The 24,921-nt window shown below is 32.6% G+C and overlaps 1 protein-coding gene across 12 annotated transcripts in view; it reads left to right on the top strand.

Annotated features, from left to right (window-relative positions):
• LOC143238686 (oxysterol-binding protein-related protein 3-like) overlaps positions 1–24,921 on the top strand; it is a 97,438-nt gene that overhangs the window by 29,448 nt on the left and 43,069 nt on the right. For 11 of the 12 annotated variants that reach the window (XM_076479133.1, XM_076479124.1, XM_076479135.1 and 8 more), the window contains 8 exons: positions 47–349; positions 9,148–9,201; positions 10,823–10,936; positions 11,717–11,864; positions 13,348–13,485; positions 20,221–20,315; positions 20,504–20,728; positions 23,297–23,501. In XM_076479133.1, the coding sequence (XP_076335248.1) occupies positions 47–349; positions 9,148–9,201; positions 10,823–10,936; positions 11,717–11,864; positions 13,348–13,485; positions 20,221–20,315; positions 20,504–20,728; positions 23,297–23,501 (1,282 nt within the window). Of the gene's footprint in view, positions 1–46; positions 350–3,067; positions 3,152–9,147; positions 9,202–10,822; positions 10,937–11,716; positions 11,865–13,347; positions 13,486–20,220; positions 20,316–20,503; positions 20,729–23,296; positions 23,502–24,921 lie in introns of those variants that run through there. The other variant, XM_076479137.1, reaches the window with a different exon arrangement.

The following is a 24,921-nucleotide window of genomic DNA, read 5'->3' on the forward strand; positions in this document are numbered from 1 at the left end:
GTAAATAAGTAAAACTCTTGTTAACAAATAACACTTGTGTTTTCAGGACTTGAGCGTTGGTACAGGCAGCCTTTCACACGTCTCTCGGCAGTCAGGTTCTGTAGTTAAGTCTCGTTCTGCTCTTACTTTGGCCATCCCCAATGCAAATGGGCCAGGCAACATTTGTGTAGCTCCTACTGAGTCTGAGACTACTGAGAAAACTTCTTCACGTAAAAGTCGTAAACCCAGAGGAAGTGAATGGGAAATTTTAGAAGGACTAAGAAGTGGACAGAAGTGGGAGGCCAAACCAGAAAAATTGGAAGGCTATCTCTTGAAAAGGAGGAAATGGCCCTTAAAAGGATGGCATAAAGTAAGTGAAACCTTATAGATGTGCTTTAGTACAATTGCCTAACATGCTGTTATTAATTAAGAAAAACAGTTTCAGCAGTCCTTAAAAATCAACATATGGGTCAGTAATTAATCAGAATTTAGCACTGTAAGCTTACCTCCACACCTGCTGGTTTGGTTATGTAATTACCTCTGTAGAGAGATACACTGTTTTTCTGTTGTTTAATCTTTTAAACACTTTTCACTTGACTGCCTTTTTTTTTTTCTCTCTTTAGATTGACTTAAAACTTGGTAGTATTATACCTTGGTCCAAAATTTCTAGAAAACTTTTTCATTTTTTTATTTATGCCTTTTTAAAGATTTTATGAGTGAAAAGTCAAACAACTCCTAAAATGTATATTTGTGGTTCTTATGCAGTCATATTTACAGCAATCAAGATGAATTTCTTTATGGATATAAATGTTAATGTTTCCAAGACATTGACGTACAAAAAGTTAGAGTTGCCCATTTTGAGTCTTTTTAGAAGGGTCAGGGCTCATAAAAAGTATAATTTTGTGGCTTTGGCCAATTTACATGATAAAAAGATGCTTTCTATAGGTCTCACACATTGACAAAAAAAATGGTGGACTTTTCCATTTTGATCAATTATAGGGAGTCCAGATGCCACAGAAAGCATAATTTTAGGGTTTTTGACAATTACTCTATCATAATTCGATCAGTATACATGTGATTTGGTACAAAGGTACTTTTGTAATAGGCCCCATTATATATACATACAGAAATATGGGATATCCCCCATTTGAGGAAGGTCAATTGGTTAAATAAACCTATAATTTCAGGAGTTTTTGGTCAATTACTTAGCTTTGTTTCAACCAACTTACATGGAATTTGGTACAAAGATACTCTTTGCATGTCCCAAATAGAGATATGGACAATTTTGGGATTTTTTGTCTTTTGCTCAATTTTTCAGTGAGAAAAGTACAGTTTGAGGTTTTTTGTGAACAATTCATGTGTATGCCAACCAACCTGCATGGGATTTGGTACAAAGATACCTTCTGGTAAGTTTCAAGCAGTGATATAGACAGTGTTTCTGTGTTTACCACAATTTTTCTGGTGTCAGAATTGGTCATGTCGGGATTACACACTGAAAGCATGTTGCATTTGTCTGAGATTGTTTTTTTCTTTCATTTAGCTTTTATTAACAGGAACAAAACTGTATCCAGAAAGAAGCATGTTTCTTTTAGCTCAGAGACACAAGTGCTGAGTAGGTGTTTTAACCCATTTCTGTTTATCTTCCTTTAAACACCGGTGTACGTATACACAGAGTTACGTATAAGGTGTATCAGTTACTTTTTGGACGTCTCCTTTTAAATGTGTGAATAGCAAGTTAAGTAGAAGATGTTTTAATCCATTTTTGTTTTGTCTTCCTTTAAACACAAGTGGGCATAGTGAGTTTCAACCTGTTTTTTGTGATCTTTTAGTGAAATTAGTTTAGTAATATATGCCACTAACCTAATTTAGGCCCAAAACACAAATTGATTCTTATGGCTTGGCAGCTGAAATCGTATGAAAAGTATGTTTGGTGACAGGGATTTGACCTTACAACCCTCAGAGTGCAAGTTGAGCATCCTAACCACTCAGCCATGCTAGGCCCATGTTAAGTAATGGAGTGTATAAATGTGTGGAAATAACCATCCTGAACTCTGTACTGATATTAGTCTAAGCATTCTAGTCACTCACTCATGAGTTATAGGCTGTATTATACCTAAACAACTAAACAAAGAAAGCACAATTTATAAAAAAAAAAATTGTGAAAATTTTGAGTGTTCTTGTGCAGATCAGTATGAGATATCATGTAACATGAGCAACTTGATAAAGTAAAGACAAGGACTTATGTTTTTGAATAATTACATGAAATTTATAAATGTTATCTGAGCTCGCAAATATCAGTTCCTAATTCTTTTCTCCTTCTTGAAAGTGCCAGTTAAAAGGATGATTTACTCAAGACATTTTGACTCAAATGTAGAACACTCATCATTTTACATGTCTACCATACATTGAATACAAATTATTACCATGGTTAGGGCATGGTATACTAGGATGTAAATTCTTTAATTTATTCAAAAAAGAATTATGTTTTAATGTGGTTACACAAACAAAGTTAAGGTATGAGGTGTGCTTGTTAGTGGGGAAGAAACCTCTCCTAAGTTAGAGATACTTGTAATTATTCATTAATTAATCATAAAAGAAATAAATTGATTGACAGTTCCAAAAATTGTTCTGGAGAAGATCTTGTGGTATTTTTTTCTGTTTTACAATATATTTCTCTACCTCGAATATGAACCAGAGACCTCTCATATGCTAAGCAATTGCTCTACAAACTGAATGAAAAGATTAGCTCCCTAGTAGTTGTTAGTAAGACACTTTGTAACAACTTGAACTGCTATATAATTAAACAGCTCAGCATGAGTTGAGAAGTTTATTAGATGCTGTATTGTCAGGTTTAGAAATTATGAAGTCTGTGGTAATGTAAGGCATCAACCTGAAATAAAGTTTTAATTAGTATATTTTGCCCAGAGAACCTTAAGTTGAATCAATCAGATTCTGTGTGGACAACAGATTGTTTAAGCAAGTACAATAAAACCTATCTAAGCTGGAAACTGTGTATGGCAGAAGCCTGTACAAACTGGAAATATCAACATTTTGCAGCATTATCATAAGTTTTCTCTTATAAAAGGCCCTCTATGTGGTGGAATCTGCATAATGCGGACGGAAAACTATCTTTCACCTACCTCATCTATCAACAAGAAGGATTGGAACCTGAGTAAGGCAGAAAAATGTTTTTGATTAAATATTAATTTTTTATTGAATTAATAATTTGTTTAAATATTAACTTTTGTTGACATTGGTGAAAAAGTACATGCTGGTGATGTCATTGGCAAAGATCTTCATTTTGGTGTTGTCACTAACACTGGAATCCTCGACGATGACGTCTCTCATTACCTTGAGATAATTGGCAATGGAACACTGATAATTAGTAACTGAAGCTTGCTGTGGTTCTGCAAGCTTATTGACCTGGCTTGAATCCCTCTTGTAGCATACTACCTCATCAGAATGGATGATAACTTACTGTCACGTTTGCCAGTTATATCATATGGTTTGTATTCAAAGTTTGTTGACAGTTTGTAAATCTTTTTCTGCTGCAGTTTATTGCATACTGCTAAAACTTTGTCACATACCCTAATCTTTGACTCTCCATTCTTTAACTTGTCAGTGTTTAACTTTTCCTTTCTTTATCAGATACATGGTTACGTAAGTCAGTGCCTATTTTATCTACTCTAATTTGAGGTAACTTAGTTCTAATATTCCTATCAAACAATAACTTGGCTGATGACTTTTCATTAATTGGATATGGAGTACTATGGTAAGGTAACCAAAATGTATTTAATGTTAATCTCCAGTTATCATCACTATTGTGATGTGCCATTTTTACGACTTTCAAACTTGTTCACTTTTGTCTTTCCGCTTATCTGTTAGCTGATGGGTATAGTGGAGTCACTCCTTGGTGCTTGAGTCCATAATCTGTTATGTATGTCCTAAAAGTATCTGATGTAAACTGCCTTCTTTTGTTTGGTAGACTACAAAGTTCAAACATGCTGTCTAACTTATCTAGAACTTTCCCTGTAGTGATGTGTATTTCATGAGAGTTAGCTTTAAATAATAACTACAAGAATACTCTCTTCAGTTGAGAATAGCCCTAATAAATTTGCTCCTATATTTTGCCAAGGATGCTGTGGCAAAGGAGTAATCTGTGATGGTTCTGGTTTTGACAACAGATTGGCAACCTGGCATTTGATAGCAAGTTGTACATATATTTTCAACTTATTTGTTCATACAAGACAGCCTCTGCACCTTTTCTCATAACCTAACTTTAGTCTTAACAATGCTCCGATGGCATTCATGTGCTAAAATGATAACTTCCTGCTGTAACTTTTGAGGTATAACTACTTTAGTACCACATAAAATTAACTTACTTAAACAGGTTAGTTCAGGAAATATCATTTTGTATAATAATTCTACACTTTTTCTAGTGGGATTCCCAATTTGTCTCGAAGAAGAAAGGTCCACCTTTCAAAAGCGTTTGGGTTATAAGGTCTTTATTCATTTCTGTCAAGTCAACTTGAACCTACTTCATTTTCTAATATTATGAGTACAGCAATATTGAGTGTTCCTGCTTAGACACATATTTATAAATTAGTTAAATCTGAATCATCAGAGAGATATTTTTTACATGGTGATTTATGAGTGCTTGAGATACTGCAGCTTTCACAACAAAATAAATATACTTTTTCACAACATTCCATGAATTATTTGTCATGATGTTTTGCGACAGTGGAGACAATGAACTTGTGTTTTTCTGTTGATCTGATTTATACTGTACAGTGAAGGAATAAGGTTAGAAATGCAAAACCCACCACTCTGTATATTTTGAGGGCTTTAATTCCCGGAGTAGATGAACTCAAGCAGCTTATGATTTGTGATCAACTTGAACAAACTTCTGTACAAATACAAATAAATGTTTACATGCCGAAACAAACAATAATGCTTCTTGTTTATTAATTTGAGAATATTATTCCTTAATGTCTGATAAACTACAATTAGCATATGATATGATTTTGAATTGACCATGTTGTTTCTTAGTTAAAATGGCCCCTAGACTCACTGGTTTCAAATCACAGATTACTTGGGGTTTAGCATTTGGAACAAAATATACCATATATTCTATGGATGCCATTTCTGATATTAACTTATCAAATGACTTCTGTTGTTGGTTGCCCCAAATAAACCTGACGTTTTTGCAATTTAATCTATGCAACAGTTCCGTAAGTGTAGCTAAATCTGGATTACGAAGAGCACTGAAATTAACTAAGCCTAATTAATTATGGACTTCCACTGGTGTTTCCAGAATTTTTATGTCTAATGGCTTGAACACGAGTAGTAGTAGTACCAATACCTTTCTGAGGTAACAAGTGTATCATAAACATAAACTTTGAAATTCTGAACAATGGTTTGTCTTTTGTTTCGGGTCAAACTTTTCTCTTTAAGATGGTATAAAACCTATTCAAGCGTGTGATCGTGCTCACTGTGAGCATTCCTACATACGATAATATCTTATAAGGTATTCTTTGATAGATTGTTTAGGCAGAGTATTCATGATGAGTATACAAGTATAAGAGTATACAAGTCTCCACAACAAGCAGTTGCTATCCATTCTACAAAGTTTAATCATATAAGATATTCTCAGCATATTTAAATTCCTGCAAAGTTTGCCTGATGATGTGTTGATAAATTCTTGGAGCTGAACAAATACTGAACATAAGTTGCTTTTAATGATAAATACCTTTGCGAGTCACAAATTTTGTGATCTCTCTGGATATCTCACTAAGCTTGATCTGATGATAGCCCCAATGGATACCTAGTTTACCAAATACAGTTGCACTGTTCATATTGTGTGACTTCTTATTTGCTGTTGAGATAAGATGTCTCATGCTGCTCTGCTGTATTAATTCTTGTCATATTTATACATAGCCTGAACTCATCTGAAGGTTTGGTCACAACAATCACTGGACTTATTCATGGAGTAGGACCTGATACTTTCTTAATAATATCCTCTTTTCACTCATTTAATTTTTCTTTTTCTTGCTGAAATTAAACAGAATTCTACAGACTGGTTGTGCTACAGGCTTTGTTGTAATTGTAGTTCTAATTGATAATTTTTTAAATTACCAATGTCACTGAAACATGTACGTTATTTACTCAGAATGGTGTCAATATTGGACTTTGTGCCAATGGACAGACTGCTAACCACACGTTCAACACACCTAGTTGTAGCACAGTGTTATCGATTAGCAAAGAATTACTGGCACTTTTATCTATGAAAAATGTATTTCTAATCACTTTGCTACCTGCAGGTTTAACAGAAATGTCCACAGTGAATTTTTTCCCTATTTTGATTGAAGCTTTACTTCCATATGCATAGAGGATTTTGTGAGCAACACTGGGTGTGCATGAAATATCACACTGACTGAGATAATTCCAGATACTTTCATTTACAACACTATAACTTGTGCCTGAGCCTATAAGTATTTCCAGTGGAATTCCACCAGAAACCAATCCTATGGTTGAGGTATTGTCATTACTGTTCGACAAAACAAAAACACATTCATCTTCTGAGGACTGTACCACCACACAATTCATAATCAGTCATATAATTCACCTTTTTCTTACAAGCAGAATAGTTATCTTGTTTTGGAAAATTCTTAGCCTTGTATATGGCCACAAGATACATTGCAAATGACATTTATTGTTTAGTTACTTGGCAGTTGTGAACTATGTACCTTGTATGATAACATAGATAACAACAAACTGGTGTTCTTTTGGCATGAAAGTATGTTTTATGTATTGGAGTTTAATGCAGCTTTGATGAATTGTGTTTATTACTTGAGCTCATGACTTGTACAGTCTCTATTTCATTATGTTTTATCCAAGATATCTATTGGTCAGAAATTTCTGCTATTCAATTAATGTAACACCTTTTTCTTTTTTAAAAATGAAACATTCTTGTCTCAACAATCTTCTACATAAATTGCAAGATTTATAGTTATCATAACTTGATCTCTGATTATATCACAATTTAAATCTCCACATTCACATGATAAAGCAAATTATTTAGGACAAATAACACAAGTAGCAATATTTTGACAATCTTGCTGAACAGCGTGTTGAAACACTTGTCTTCCGATGCATGTGAATAGTTATTCTCATTCAGTGCTGCCCTCTATATGCACAATGTTTCATGTGCCACAAGCCTTGAAGCTTCCATTTTGAATTGATTGATTTCAGTGAATCTTGCATGCAAATCATCATGTGACAACCCTTCATGGAAAAGAGTGTGATGCACACTCTCAATACATGTGATTTTTTCTAACCAATTTTACTGAACTATTACTTGTTTTTGGAAGTACATGTGTTGTAGCATTTAGTGTGTGCTGTCTTCAAGTGTTTAATTTTCCTTTATATAAATTTCTCATAATGTTTACTCTTTGTTATACAGTAGTGATATTTGTAACTTGCTGACTTACTTCAAAGTGGAGTTATTTTATATTTTTACCCACTTACAGAACTTATTATTTCATTACAAATACTTTTTATTTATTTTTCCAACACAGTTGTGCTTGGTCATTCATTTTGCATTATTAATTCTGTGTTACTACTTTTGAGGTTACATGTTTTATCAGCACATTTACACAAATTTTAGATAGCAGTACTCTGTGGGCAAATTTTTGTCCTTTCTTCATCAGGATATTGATCATTCAATGAGCTGATTTTTGTCTCAAGAGTAGGTGCCCCCACACTTTGAAATATGGTTCATTTCTTTCTGATTGATCTTTCCTGGCTAACACTACTTTGGTTTTTCTCAGTTGTTTCTGGTCAGTTTATTTCTTTTGTTTTGGATTGATTTTATTAACCTATATTTTAGTGGCTGATATGGTATATTTTTTTTTACTTTTTTATTCTTATAATCTTCCACATTTTATTATTTTCTTGGTTTCTTTACTTTGTATCAGTTTCTCAGTTTTCTTCCTTTATTCCACTTCCTTGTCTATTATATTTTCCCCTTCTTCCTGTACCCATTGAGTTTTGATTGTTTCCTCCTTCCTATCATCATTTCCTGATGCCTTCATTGCAGTCACATAACTTTCTTTTTCCTATGTGTCTACTCTGTTATCTGTTTTAGATACTTTATCTGTCGAGCACTGGGACTATTTCATATGTTCACCTTCCATTCTTTGCTTTGAGTAGCTGTTTCTTCTTTGTTGAGTACCATCATCCATCTGTTATGATCATTTGCTCTTGTGAAATTATGATTGGATAAGTTATCTTTTATTATATACACCTGTTACTTTTCAGGGGCATGTTTCTCATTTTCTTTCTGTATCCCACTGTGGCAAGTGGTGCTTTTTAAGTATACTTAAACTAGTAATACATCAGTGATACATGCTGTAAGACCATGCCAATTTATATATTTTAATTTCCATGGCCAAAAACAAATGCTGCTGAGATTGTTTTTTCCACTTGTTGGTATATTAATGCAATATGTTGGCTTTATTAGTTTATGTGTTCTAACCATACTCATGGACTACAGTAGTAAAGTAGAAGAGGATAATCTTCCATACTTGCAATGCTTTGTATTGAATAAATTGGTATGGTATGCTTTTCAAAATAGGGTTTTATGATCACCAGTTACATTGCCTCAGGTGTTGTAATTCTTCTGACTCTCCACTGTGCTTTCTTACTTTCTGTTTTATATAATCAAGAGTAGCACAAGTGGTACAAACAAGGTATTATACATAAGTAGTGTAGAATAATATCATAAATAAAATAAAAATAATACAGATATTAAAAATACCTAATTAAAAATGAATTAAAAGTATCAAAGGAAAAACATCAAGAGGATTTTGCAGTAAAACAAAATACAATAGGAAATGAAACAGACATGAAATTAGGCATAAATAAATTTGATAGTGAATGCACCCAAACAAAACACTTAGGTTTGAGACATAATAGATTTGTGAACTTCACTTGTTAATGTGCAAAAAAAAAAAAGTTTAGGTAATGCACAAATGATAGTGTAACAAACATTTATAAACTATTTTTCTATTTTTGAATGTTATTGTGTCTGATATTTGTGGTTTAAATGAGGTTGTATCACAGTAATTTTTTTAAATAAACATATCGATATAAATATCTTTCTTTCAGAGATACTTCTGTCTTGACAAGGGAAATTTGTCTTATGCAAAATCAACATCTGAAGTAAGTTTAAAATGTCAAACTTATATATAACTTCACTGCTATGTATTACAATTCATATATGTATATCCAGTGAAATTTGTTTTGGAACTAATTTTGTATTGCTTTAATTAAATTACAAAAAACTTGTTTAAACTTAACTTGTAAAAGGATTAAGCAGTTTCATTAAGTGTATTGTTGATAAGAAAACAAGAAATGAATTTTTTTTTACATTTAGGGGACTATTTATGTCTAATGAGGTTTTAAATGGACTGAAAAAAGATTGCTGAATTACAAAAGTGGTTTACTTTTTTAAAAACTAAACCACTGTAATACTGTATAAAAACAGAAGAAGAGTATTTACATTACTAGATTATCTGTAAAACTCAAAATATAATCATGAATTGGAATTCTAGATTAAAGAAAAACATAAAAATAAGCAGATGCATCAAATCAAACAGAAAATTAGAAAAATAAAAGTATAAGTTACAAAAGTTTTGGCACATTGTGTTGATATCTAAGTTTAAGAGTTTTGCTTTTGAGGAAGAAAATATTTTATTGACAGTTAATTTCTAAAGAAAAAAACAGTTGTTCACACTTAATGTCTAGAGAAGAAACAGTTTGTCAGTTAATTTGTAAAGAAGAATACCATTTATTGACAGTTAATCTATTGAAAGAAGAAAACAAGCTATTAGTGGTAAAGTTCTAATGGTTTTGTATATATAAATGTGCTATTGAATGAGTTGATGATAAAATCATCAAGTTTAAGTTTTTAAGTTTCCTTAAAATTAGATTTAATTTAGATTAGGGTTTTATAAATATCACTGGAGAGTACTTATTCTAATGAACTTAAACATTGCACTAAAAGAAGAAAATCAATTTATTTATATAAGCAAGGTAAATATGTAATTTAACTTCTTAAAATTCATGTGTTGGAAGATGTTGCCAAGTCTAACTTTGCTTTTTCATTTGTAGAGTTTGTTAAATTGGTCAATAAGCTTATTCATTTTATTTATTTAGCTCATACAGCTGATAATAGGGAAAAAAAAAACTTGAAAGCAAAACATAATGGTGTTTTGAATGAAATGTTAATTTCTTTTTATTTTTAACCAAATATTTGGTATTACAAAGTGTGTGTAAAAAATTGTATGGCAAATGCAAAAGATGCTGTTCAAATGCAAGCTGATTAAGGAAATTCTAATGTGATATAATATTAATTGTCTTGTCTGTAATGATCAGGATAGATTAACTCAAACAATGTTTAGTTTTGTAGGTGCTGATATAAAAGCAAAAAAAGTTGCACATCCCATGATGTACACTTTAATTATTCTTTTGAATTTCATGAAAAAAAATTATGAAGTTGGCAGTTGGTAATAAGTTATGAGAACAACTTATTATGACTGACTTTTATCTTTCATATTTTAATGCTATATTTAAACAGAATAACCCTGAATACTTTGTTTCACATTAAAGGGAAAAGAATTTAAAGAGAGTTGAATGAGCCAATGAATCAATTTCTAAAACCAATATATTAACTACACTCTAATGTTGAAAGGTGTTGTTGAGATGGGAATTTGTTTCTTTTGTTGAAATGATATTAAAATAAATTTGGATTAATAAATCCATTTTATTTTGTTACATGAAGATGTCACGTGGTAAACTCCATGGTTGCGTTGATATTGGATTGTCTGTGATCTCAACTAAGAGTCGTGGGAGGAGAATAGATATTGATGCTGAAGAATTTATTTACCACTTAAAAGTGAGTCAGTTTATTTATTGTTTAAAATTGATTTAAGTTACTTACAACAGATATTTATGAAAAATATGAATCTGAGTAAACTTAGATTTATTTTTTTAGGTATAGTTAAATTTGCATTATATTAAGCAAGGTTTGTTTTGTTATTAACATAGTTATATGAACAAATAGAAATGAAGGTATGTTAATATTTTATTTGAAAGTGTGCTGATTGTATGTTTTTTTGGATAGATCTTGAACTGTACTTACTGTGCAGCAAAATTGGAAATAATATTATTCAATGAATTTCTTTTTTTTATATAGCTGTAAGAAATGTGGTTTTATTACATAAAATAAATCTTTGAGCATTTAGTATTTTAAATGTGAAGAAACTGACATTGCAGTTCAGTAATGGAAATATGTTTGTTAATACACTAGATGTTTATTAGTATGGGGAGTTGTGTACTTCCTAGTCAAGTAAAATTGTATAAGGGGAGGGAATGGCTTCTGTGTTAGTATGCTGGAATGTAAATCTGACTGGCTGCCTTCCCTCTAATTGATCAGTTTAAAATTAGAGATTGCAAGTACACACCATCCTTGTGTAGCTTTGCATAAACACCTGAAATGAACAAAACGATTGAATGACATTTTTTAAGAATTGAAATGCTTGTTGTGAGGTGATGATAACACTAAAAAGTAACTAGCTTTATACTTAAAAATATTTTAAGGTATTAGAGTACAATCCATACTCTTGAATTATGAAAGGTTAGCATGAGGATGTGTGTTTGTTTCTTTGTGAAACAGGTCAAAAAAAGGTCACAGTTTCAACAGTGGATAGAACAGCTACGGGAGCATAGGTTGTATCGTCAGTACGAGATTGCTTATGGTAGCAAAGAGGCTCCTAAAATCACTACCCCAGTGGAAGAAGTTCCAACATTTGATCCTGTTATTGGTAAATTGTGCACAGTATTTTTGATAGATGTGTTTACTTTTAGATGGATACTATCTTTCTAAGGTATTGAATAAGGTTTACTTGAAATGTGATATCAGAGTTTTAATTTTAGTTCTTGCTGAGATGATTTATGAAATCTAGATGCTAACAACTTCCATTATTGATTACTTTCATTGCATCACAGAACACTTATGTGGGATTTTTTTTACCCTTCAAATTTATACCTTAAAAAGACTTAACATTTTCATCTAATTTATAATAAAAAGAAGTTTCTGAAAATATATGGATTTTTTGTTTGTTAATAAGAAATTATAATATAATGGATTGAAGTAATTGATACAGCAGATTTTTTGTAATTCTTAATTTTGAAACAGACAGATGTAGTAGTAATAATAGTAACACAAAAAATTAAGCAAAAATAAAATAATAGTATATCAATATATAATATTTATATGACTAAAATCAACAGGGTTAAGTTAATAGTTATGTGTGAATATAATATTGTTTTAAAGTTTGTATTTTTAAATATATATGAACTGCAAAAGCTCACCTGAGGGAGTGTTGTATGTGAAACGTGGCATTTCAACAAAAAATATTTTTTATTGTGTTCAAATATTTCTTATATTTTATGATGTCAGTTTAAAGCATTCAGAGTAATTATAAATTTTCTGAGTAAAAGGAAAAGTGACACAAACCATAAACATAAGTTTTGTTTTGAAACAAGATTATTTTATATTTGTTTATAAAACTATAACATTTAACTAAGTCATTCCATGTGGAAATGGAAGGATAATATGTAGAGCTCTTGTATTACACTGAGGTCTATTTACATGTAAACTTGTATTATACACACTAAACATGATGGGATTCACCAAAAATGCTATTTTTAATTAAAAAAATTGATCTGTTAATTTGAAGAATAGGGTTAGTAAAATGTAGATACTGACACATTTATATAAGATTCAAACCTACATTAGTGTAAAGTGTATAGCATTTAGTTCTGTTGATGTTATTTAATAACTAATGTAGCAGTTATTTCTGTTGTTGCAGTTTGTTGTATAGCCAAGCAGGAAAGTTTAACTGGACATGTTATATATCTGAGAAAGGCAAAATGTTTATCTAAAGGTACTTACACAAAACTGTTAGTTAGAGTTATCCCAACAAACCCTGTTTTTTGGTCTTTCTTGGTTTGCATTCTTGAGATTTTACTTAACCTTAAGGATTTCTTTGTGACTCGGTGTATTTACTCTCTGTTAGATACAACCTTGTAAGAGTTTAATGCTAGAACCCCAGTTTTTGTTCATGTGAAATTCTCGTTTCCTGTGAATTAAAAGTTTGGCATAAACAATTTCAGTCAACTGATGCAAACAATGTACATGTAATTGCCAAATCAGTAGCAACGTTATAGGTACAGCAGACAAAACAATGGAAGTACTTTTAATATTAAAGTGAAGACATTTAGGTATCGTACTCTTCTTTTAAGGGCTAATAACGGGAGATACTCCAGCTCAATCTTCGGTGGCACGAGAGAACTCTAGGCACATACGAAGCCCTGTCAGTCAACAGAGTCGAGTCGCAGCATGGATATTAGATTCAGCTGCTATTGAGCAAGGAAATAAAGGTGAAGAACTTGAAATATGCTCTCACTGTATTATATAGTGTTGTAGAAATGAAATTTATGTAGAATTGATTAGATAAAGAGGGAGAGAATGTTTTAGTGTTTTATATGTTAATTCCAAAACGATACTACCCTCTCTCATCCAAAGCTATCTGGACCTTGAATTACCCTCTAATCATTTCTAAACTTGTATTAGTAACAGCACACCAGTCTTTCATATCCCTTTAATTTTTAACTATTTCAGAATGTGCTGATCATGTGACTACTCTTTACCAATTGTACTGCATCATCAATACTACACATGTAGCTCCCTCTTCTTTTCTAGTACAATCCTCACTTTTTTATTGGCATTATAGTGTGTAAGCATGCATTAACTTAATCTCCATGTGACTAGAAATATGTGATTGCTCTTGATAACTAAGTTATATCAGTTTCAATGTCAAGTTTTGACTTTTTATGTTTGATTTACATTGTTTCTTTTCATTTGTTTTAGAAATATTTCAGTTTTCTGAATTCTGATTTCTTCATGTGAATTTGAGACCTAATAAGATGGATGGTGAGCTTCCCACAATAATAGACAATACTTCTAACAGGAGTCCCCAAGCCTTAGGGTTGACAATATCTGAGGGAAGCTCAGGCTTTAGTTTGCAGTGAGTTCATGTCTTATGTTCATCCTACAATTTCTTCTTTTTCTCTTACAATATTTTGTGAAGCAGGATATAACTACTTAGTGGAAATTTCTTTCTCTGGCACTTTCAACCTGTTACCTCACCTATATGTAATCTGCTGTGTCAGTTATTATTCTTTTTCCTAGGAGTGCTGTGGTAAGTTTTTCAGTGCGCATTCCTTACTTCCAGTTGGTATACCTATGTTTAACAAGTTTCTGTGAGCTTGTGGGGATGCATGCATTAATTTAGGTATTTTATATCTTCTCTGGTCAGTATTTGGTCAGTTAGATATTTATAGATTTTTTGCCATTGAAGTTACTTTAGTTTAACTTTCCATTTAGTGTTTGTTTATTACTTTTTTTTGATTTGATATATATGTATATATCTGTATGGGTTTTGCATGTTAGTTACTGTTTGGATAAATGTAATTTTGGTCAATGTTGTGGGTGTGTTGGTTTATTATTTATACTTCTTTTCATTGTTAATACATTTGTAAGTTCCTTATTCTTTACTACTATTCACATGTAATTATAGATTAGATTTGAGTCAAGATTTGTTATTTCTAACTGTTCTTGAGGATAGGTTTTACTTTTGTCTTCATACTCTTATTCGTTCTTTGAGTAAACTTATAACTTTGATATTTGTTGGTCTTTTTATCTTCTGAGTTTCTTTCATGGTGATTTAGGCCATACATTCCAAACCCTCTCAGATGTTTCCAGTGTCAGTGGTTCGGTCACTTGAAGACATCGTGTCATGATTTCTTGACATGTGCTCGTTGAGGTGGAAAGGACCAAGATGCCTATGAGTGTGAAACAGATCCTCATTGCATTAATTGTAAGGGCTCTCACCGATCCTTCTTTTGTTCTTGCCCTAAGTGGTTGGAAGGAAAAGAGATGCAGCATTTGAAAACAATTCAAAACATTATTTACCCTGAGGCTTGAAAGTTACTGTCCACCACTTCATCTCAGATGCATGCTGCTGTACTTCATTCCACTACTACAGTGGGACTGCAGATAGATCTCTCCATCCCTTCAAAAGAATAATTCTCAAACCATGTGAAAAGTCTTTTGACCTCAATGGGTAAAAAAGTTGATGAATCAATGTCAACACCCATCTCTGTTCATTAAATTCATTGTAGCAAACCCCAATAATCACTTCCTTTAGTTCTGGGTACTGGCATTTCCTTGGGTACATCTTCTTCTGCCTCAAGATGCAAAACAATCATTTATTTACATCCTCAGTTGCTGGAATTCTCTTTTAACGACAGTGACCTGCTCAATTGACCCAGGGTAGGATCTATGGAGGTCTACAGACCTCCCTCAAATAAAACAGACCTCCCTAAAATAAAAATAAATAAAGAAAAAAGATGTTAAAAACAGAAGGGCTCTCTACTTAATTTGCCTACACATAAATAAAAATGGCCACTTTGATACATTGGAACTGTCAGAGTTTACATTCTAATCTGGATAACATCAAAGCACTGATTGCTTCCTATCATCCTGTAAGTCTTTCTTTACAGGAAACATTTCTGAAATCTGCTGATACAGTCACCTTTTGGCAGTTTTCTTTGTACAGAAGTGACAGGTTGTGTGATAGACAAGTGCATAGAAATGTGGCACTATTGGTTAATCACCATGTGCCCACTCTGTCTTTGCCACTCAACACACCCTTGGAGTCTATAGCCATCCATGTTTTCTTGGGTTGTACCATCACTGTTTGTTCTTTCTACCTGTTGCCTGGAGAGACCAATGATAAATCAGACCTTGATGCTCTCATTGAACAGTTGCCATCTCACTTTTTAATCCTGGGGGACTTTAATGGACATAATCCTCTCTGAGGAGGTACTGATATTGATGGGAGGGGTTGCTCTGTAGAGTGTATGCTCTCAGATCACAAACTTTCTCTTTTCAGTACTGGTTCTTATACTTATTTTTATGTACCTAGCCAGTCCTTTACTGCTTTTGATCTCATAATTTGCTCCCATTCAGTCTTCGTCCACTTTTCATGATAATAACTCACGAGGTAGTGATTATTTTCCTATCATTTTGAGAGGTACTGGCCATGGTTGATGCCACCCAAACCACGTGCTCCAGTGGAAGCTGGATCAAGCCAAATGGCCCTCTTTTACTGGTCTTGCAGAACGTAATCCTGCCATCCTTTGTGAGCCATCAATAGACGACTGTGTGGCAGCAGTGACTAACTGTATTGTACAGGCAGCTGTTCAATGTATTCCTAAAACTTCGAAAATTTTCCACAGTATCCTTGCCAATGGTAACATTCTGCCTGCCACATGGCATGGAAGGCTCAAAAACAGGCCTGGGATACTTTTCATAGATTTCCCACACTCTCGAACAGCATCGCTGACATGCTCAGTGGGTAAGACGTCAAAGCTAGAAGGAAGCTTGGATTCAGTTCACAACCAGCTTCTCTTCTACCACCAGTTCCAAAGTCATATGGGACAAGAATCGAAAGGTCTGTGGGCAATATAATTCTGTCTCCTTTTCAATGTTGCTCTCCGATTGCCAGTGAAAGCTGTTGCCAGGTGTCTGTAATTGCCCCTTTACACTGGTGGAACTCAAACTTTCTCTTCATCGGTTGACTGGATGATAAATACTACGAGATACTATGCCATCTCTCTCCTGCTTCTCTTGCTATTCTTCTGGTTGTTTTTAACCATATCTGGCAAGAAAATGTTTTTTCCTGATGTCTGGTGCCAGGCTATTGTCCTACCTTTCTCTAAGCCTAGGAAGGATCTCAAGATTCCTTTAAACTACTGTTCTTTGACAGCTGTCTCTGTGAGACCTTAGAGAGGATGATTAATGCTCGTCTTGTTTAGGTTCTGATGACAGTGCTCCACCATGGACTAACTGATTTGACTTGAAACATCAATCAGACAACAATATTGTATCAATATTCTTTGACCTTGAGAAGGCTTATGATGCTAGATGGAGGTACGACATTTTGCAACGACCTCATCTTATTTGGGTTATGTGGTCATTTGCTTATTTTTATTAAAATTTTTTTTAACAGACAGGCAATTCCAAGTTCTTGTGGGTTTGACACTTTCCCATTCTTTTCTATAGGAACTTGGAGTCCCTCAGGCCTGTGTTTTGAGTGTCACACTTTTCAGTACAAAGATTAATACCATCACCGAACAACTCCTTCTTACTGTTGCAAGCGGGTTTTATGTCAATGACTTGGACATCTCACGTCAGTCGTCAAATATGAGGTATATTGAGCAGCAGCTACAGACTGTCCTCAATTGATTACTGAACTAGACCACAGCAAATGGTTTTAACTTCTCTCTCTCTAAAACCATTTGCATGCTCTTTTGCCATCAACGGGGTATTTACCCTGATCCTGAACTCTGTATCAGTGAAGTTGTACTACCTGTGGTCCCCAAAACAAAATTTTTGGGGCTTATCTTTGACGGTAAGCTAACCTTTATACCATACATCAAGTAGCTATGAGTCAAATGTACAAGAGCACTCTTCCTCTCTTGGAGAGTGGATTGATGTTCTGTGCTAAAGATACATCGTGCTCTTATTTGATCAAAACTCCACTATGGCTCTGCCAGAACCTTGGCTTTGAAGATGCTGAACTCTATTCATTATCAGGAACTTCTGCTCTGCACTCTTCCCTTTAGAGTTTGTACACAGCTTCTCAAGAACCTCCTCTAAACCTCCACCGTTTGCAATTGTCTTTACTGTATGCTTTGAAACTTCGATCCTTATCACAGAATCTCACTTGGGGTTGTGTTCTCCTTCCTCGGTGGGCCATGCTTTTTCAGAACAGACGATCTTCCTTTGCTTCTTTTGGCCTTCATATTCAGGCACAATTGGATGAATTGGGGTTGTCCTTGGATAACATTGCTGTATCAACTGGTCAGCCCATCCTACCATGGCTTATTACAATCCCCAGATGTAACCTTTCTTTAAGTCATCTGAGAAAAGCAGATACTCCTGATTTGAATTATCATCTTTTATTTGCTAAACATCTTTTGAACCACCCTTCCATTCCCATTTATATGGATGGTTTGAAATCAGGAGACTCTATGGGCTATGCCATGGTTTGTTGTGGTTCGGTGGTTGTACACACAATCACCTGTACAGTTTCTGTGTTCACTGCTGAACTGTATGCCATTTCTCTTGCCCTGGATCACATAGAAGCTAAGCAGTACTCAAATTGCACTATTTATATCCAGTTTTTCTGGATACCAGGCCACTTTGGTATTCATGGGAACGAGCTTGCCGACACTGCAGCCAAATCTGTCTGCTTTGGTGCTGTCACTGCTGTGCCTGTTCCATACACGGACTAGGGTCCTGTATTCACGGCTTAGCTCCTTGCCAGTTGGCAGTTGACTTGGAGTGAGCAACATGAAAACAAGCTTTTCCAAATAAAACCCTTTATTGGACTTTGGCTGTGTTGTTTCCAAAAGGATTGGAAAGAGGAAGTTGTTCTAACTAGACTATGCATTAGTCAAAGTTTTTTAACTCATTGTTTTCTTTTATCTGGGACTGATGCATCAATGTGTTGTCTGTGTGACACTCGGACCACAATAAGCTACATTTTACTGTCTTGCCGTCATTATGGGATCATTTTAAACGTGTTTTGTTCCAAGGTTTTATCTGTAACATTAGAAATTGTCATTGGCAATGGTGACACTGTTCACCTTACAACGGTTTTTAGTTTTTTAAAGGCTATTGACCTTTTTAAAGTAAATGAAGTTTTTAATATGATTCCTTTTTATGAATTAAATTACATCTAATTTAATATGCAATTAGAAAATGGCTGTAACTTCAAGTAACTGGAAACCAGAACTGGAAAGGCTAACTTCAAGTGACTAATGCTAATGTTTGAACATTTCCATTAGTCATTCTGGCGAGTTATGATAATTAAAATTATGCAACAGAAAGTCCTGTAGTTTCTCTCTTACTGCTCTAAACTAGATATAAAAATTGGATTTAATGCTATTTAAGTTTTTAATTAAAAAATTAAATTTTGTTTGTTTTTCCTTGATTCTTTTTTATGAATTTTAATAATTTTACTTTAATTTTAACTTTTTACCAGATGTTTGGTGCAGATAGCCTAGTTGCTTTGTGCCATAAAATGCCGAACCAACCAACCTAACAACGATGCAATTTCTTCATATTAGAACACACCTTTTCTTCCAAGGCAACTACTCTTTGCTTGATTAAATACTTCTATGCCTTTACAGGCCACTCCATTTTTAGAGTGTGAGATTCTAGCTTTTGGTGAGTGGAGGTAGTATCACTTTGGACGTTAACATTTTCTTACAGTAAAAAATGTATTTCTGATCGGTACTTACCCCTTGTCCACTTCTTGTTTTCCTCCTTCACTGACATGTCAGTGTTCCTGGTTTGTACATGCTAGTTCTTGAGTATGAGGATTGTGCTCAAATACATGGTGCAGTATGGTTGGAGGAGGAGAGTCACATGATAAGCACATATTCTGAAATGACACAGAAATGAAGGTTTGTAAAAAACAGGTGAGATGTTAGTGATAAAAGTTTTAGTAATGCTTAGAGAGCAAACCTAGTTTGAGATAGCTTTGAATGGGTGGATGCACATCAGAAATATGTTTTTAGTGTAAGAAAATGTTAACATTTAGAAAATTCAATACTATTTTATTTTATTCTTTCTAAAAGAAAACTCATCCTATCTAGTTAATAACATTTTAATAAAATTAGGGAATAATTAAATATTGGTGACACTTAAGTAGCATTAAAAATATTTAAGAATTTCAAGTTAAGAAAATGTTTGTGACACTGATTTTGTGAAATTGGTTTACATTCAGTTAATTGTTGAAAACATTGGTATGAAACAACGGAAGTTGTGTTGGCTCAGAATGACAAAGAGATGAATAAATCAAAACATTACTTAGCTGTTGTTGTTTTACATAGTTTATATTTTTACATCATTTATATTTACTTGTAGAAATATATCTAAAACTGTGTTCTCTGAAAAGGAAGCTTGAAAGAAATCTGAGAAACTTTTATCAGATCCTGTGCAATAATTTCTATGTAACCTAGGTAATTATTTTTATTCAGACCTGTCCTCTCTTAAAGACAAACTGTTCCAGTTATCTGCCATGTTGCAGCAGTTAGAAGGATTATCCAATACATACACTGTAAGTCATCTTGAGGTAAGAAAATATCACTTGTAATGGATAGTATCATATTCAACAGTCATCTAGTAGAATCATTACAATGGATGTAATATTTATGTTTATAATTATTTTCTTCCCAAACATCAAGCATGAGCTGATAGCTTGCATCCACCTCTTAGCAGTCTTGTGCGATAATAATTAATTTGTAGTACTTTTACATGTAGCTCCCACATGTTGATACTACGTCGCTGAAGAAAGAACGGAAGCGATTTTACTTGAAAAAGAATAAGAAAAACAAGCAGGTGTCAGAAACTAGTGACAAGGGCAAGGAAGATCAAAAGTTTGGCCACAGCAAACAGCAACATGTAGAAATCGTAGTTTCCCAAGAGACACAAGATGGCACTACTACCCAAGATATTTGTGATGTAGGAGAGAAAAGAGACAGAGCAGTAAGCTTTGGAAGGTTTAAATATTTATTGATATGTAGTAGTTAAGGATTTAGATAAAGATAAAAGTTAAAGATTAAAGCATTTCTGGGAAATGTTTCTGGTAGTAGTGTTTAATGTTGAAAAAGAAACAATTAGTAGCTGTTATTGTTAATACATTATTATTTAATTTCAAAACAAGTTGCCTTTTTATCAGTGTTAAGCATGTCTTCAGGTTTAGCAGGTAATGATTTGTTGAGGATTTGTTGTATTGAGTTTTTTTAATCTCCAAGCTTGGTACTGAATACGTACCTGTGATCTGTCTTCTAACTTGTTAAAACTTCACGTTCTAACTTTGTAGCTTAGTTCATTGGTAGTACAACTTCTGCGATGGTTTTTTTTTTCAGTAACATTTCTTTAATTTGGGGATGTACAAACTTTGTTTGTTCAAGACTTACTTTCTTGCTTTATTTTCTCTGTAATATGTAGGCTCAATAGATATACTGTGTTTTGAAACTTCTAATTATTTTGTGTTTTTCTTCCTCTCTAATTATGTAGTCTTTTTAGCAGTGCTGACTGTCTCATTCTTCTGCTGTTTTCACTTCTCACTCAATCTATCTTATTGTGCTGGAATTTATATCAATGTTGCAGACATGAATGTAGTTTCAGTTAAGATTTGACATTGTCATTTGGAGCATATTTTTGTAACTGAATTAGCACTTTGTCTTGCAGTATCTCTAACCTGTTTAATATATCTTGTTTCTTTGTTGACTGTTGGTGCTCTGTTTCTAACATAATGCCTGTTTTCCCTTTGTTAAATAGATTATTTCTGCCTTTCTTGAAAAAATGTTATTTTGTAAGATTTGCAAATGAAACTTAAATAACTGATAATAAATAATAACTTTACTTACCTAAATGAAAACTTTTTCAATTTTTATTTTGTATAATGTTTTGAGCAGATGCCCTTTGTCTGTGGTACAGTGGAATCTAGTTCAGAAGCCATTGAGAAATTTTGTTCATTATGTTATGTTGATCAGAATGGTCATTTTTGAACAATACAAAATTTTTTTAACTGCCATTTGTTGTTTTATTTTTAAAATAAATTTAAGAAAAACATTAAAAATAGCCATATGAATTTATATCATTTACTAGTTTTGGATTAGTTTTACAACAGTTAAAAAACACAACTAATGTTTCTGATCAGGTTGGTCCTCATTAATGTCTGTTGAGAATTACAAGTAATAAAACTAGAAATGTGCTTGTAATTAATTTTTGATCTTGAACTAAAAGTAAGATCTGACAAGAATAATCGTCCTGAATTTTAGGTTTTTTGTTTTGATTTTTTTTTTCTACATCTTATTAATCCTTTCCTCACTGAGTCATTTAGTTTACTTTCAGATACTTTGAGGAAATCAGTTCATGGAAATTAAGTTTATAATTGAAATAAAGAGTAATAAATGTTCCAAAAGAGTAAGTCATCTGATATTGACTTGCATATAAATGTAGTTTCTCTTTTCTTTTTTTTTGGCTTAAACAAATATAGAGACTTTTTTTTTACCATGGCTTAAATATACAGATCTTGCATTAATACACTTCAACCACAGTTTCTTGGAGTCAAATTATGTTAAAGCAGTTGTTTTCCAGTGGGTTAATAGTAAGTTTATGAACTTGCAATGCTGCACAAACTTTGGCAAAGTTTGGTTCTAAAAATTAACCAGTTTGTGCTTTTGTGGATTATATATATATTTTTTTCTGGTTGAATTCACAAGTTTTTCATCTACATATTTGAATAAGTGTTCTAAACATCTTAACAAAAGCCTTATGCACTTTTGTGATTTGTGGTTTGTTACTAGTTTTGTCAAAAAAACAGTGTACCAGAAACTAGCTCATTCTTAAACTAAGTAGAAAATGAGTAATCTTATGATTTTTTTTATCATTGGGCACGAAAAGATTACCGTTGTTACAAGAAGTCTGTTTAGCAGAACAAATCTAGAAATATGTATCAAGTATCAGGACAGATTTTAAAAAAATTGTTATTTTGTAAAGTTTGAAAATATGTAATCATATAATCTTAAAGCATTAAAAAAAAGATACGTTTACATGTATCATCAGACACAGGAAGGTGACTGGGTTACTAAATCTAGCTTTGATGAAGAGGAGAACACTTTTCAGTTGATTGTAATGAGGACACAATCTTGTCAAAACACTGTGCATTTGTAGTAAACTTTTCTTCATTACACATTCAAGCCATCTCTAGACTTTTAAATCTGTATTTAGTGTAAATGTAAGTTACATATTTCAACCTAAACTAAATCTTTTTGTACTAAACACCTTGTTTATAAAATTATTATTTTAAATGTATTTAAGAATTTTTGAATCATTATAACAAATACATATTCTAATATTGGAATTGTTAAACAAAAACCCAAATAAAGAGTTTTGATACTAAAAACATTGTGCCAGTGCTTATCATTTTTAACCATGTTCAACAGTTTGTCTTGAAGTTTTTAGTGGTTGTCAATACATGAAATGTAATAAGTTGATCTAACATGTTTAATTTGTCAAGCCTAATTAGTTGTCCTTGTTTCTTAGATGACAGTGTCATCACTACCTATAAAGGACATGGTTCACCTGAGTTCATCTCAGCCATCCTTGTCCAATTTAGATGATACTCTAAGACCTCTCAGTGTTCAAGACTCTGGTTCAGTTTATACCAGCAACCTCGGGGATTCTTCCTCATCTTCCCAAACTAGTTTGTATCGTTGTCAAGAAGAGTTTTTAACTCTTGCTAAAGAAGGTAAAAATACTGGGCTTTATGAAAGGCCTATTGGAACTCCATTTTCTTACTTAGTCTATGATAAGTTAAATAAATCATCAAAATATTTTTGTAGTTGAAATTTTCGTTAGCAACCATGGCAAAAGGAAAAAACATAATTAATTTGGGAAATTGTTGTGGTAGTCAACCATGATCTTTATGTCTGTAGTTTTTGTGAAATTACATTAATATAACACCAATAATAATTTTTTTAAATTTTTCTTTATTGACTCTGAATAGCTACAAAAATTACTAATGTATGGAGACCCAGACCCTGAATAATTGAATAAATTACTAATGTATGGAGAGCCAGACCATAAAAAGCAAAGTAACATTCCAATGTAGGATAACCAGATCCTGAATAGCTAAATAAATTACTAATTTTTAGAGAGCCAGACCCTAAAAAGCAAAGTGATGTATCAATGTATAATAACCAGATCATGAAGAGCTAAATAAATTACTAATGTATGGAGAGCCAGACCTTGAATAGCTAAATAAAATACAATTGTAAAAGAGCAAAAGCTTTTCTCAAAGTATATAAGAATTCAGTTTAAACGCAAAACAGAAATAACAGCTGTGTATATTAAAATACAGAAAGTAGAGATATTATAAAGTAAACCTAGTGATGATGTGCTTGTCCAGTTGTAAGTTATTAAAAAAAGGTTGTATTAACTTGATAATGAAGATAATATATTAGAAAAAATATAATTTCAATTATAATTAAAAAAAAAATAAATGTTCAAAAGGCTTACCAAAAATAACCATATTATTCTGAAAATAAAAGTTCAAACAGCTCATATCTTTAAATTCTGATTTTTTATGCCTGAATTTAATTTTGAAACATTTAATGGCATGAGTGTTTCTCTGTACTAGAATTGATTAATCTAGATAATATGTATATTAACTGAAACTTAACATAAAGCTCTCGTGTTTTAATATAATTTTTTTTACAATTCTTTAAGTATTATGACTAGTGAACATACATTTTCTTACATAACAATAAACAGAGAAACAAAAACATATATCTTTAAAAAACATAAAATATGACTACAGGAAACCAGAATTACTCTGTCTTTTATTTAACTTTAATGCTTGGTGATGGGTATAATTCCACCTCTGATGTCGCATTGATACAAATTAACAATTTTTGAAAATTATCATATCTGAAACACATGGCATGGTAGCTATAGGATATCTTAAAATATAAGTGTAATTTGTTTATTATTATTTTCTGACTTGTAATGTGATGAAAACAACTACATTGCTATTTACCATTCCATTGTGAATAACCAACATAACCATTGACCAGAATGACCATTTCATACACATAGTATAGTAGGCTTTATGATGTTATGTGCTAGGACAATCTGCTGACAAGAAAAGTACAATAAACAAGTGTCTA

This window comes from Tachypleus tridentatus, chromosome 13 (assembly GCF_004210375.1).
Source record: "Tachypleus tridentatus isolate NWPU-2018 chromosome 13, ASM421037v1, whole genome shotgun sequence".
NCBI classification, from domain to species: Eukaryota; Metazoa; Arthropoda; class Merostomata; order Xiphosura; family Limulidae; genus Tachypleus; species Tachypleus tridentatus.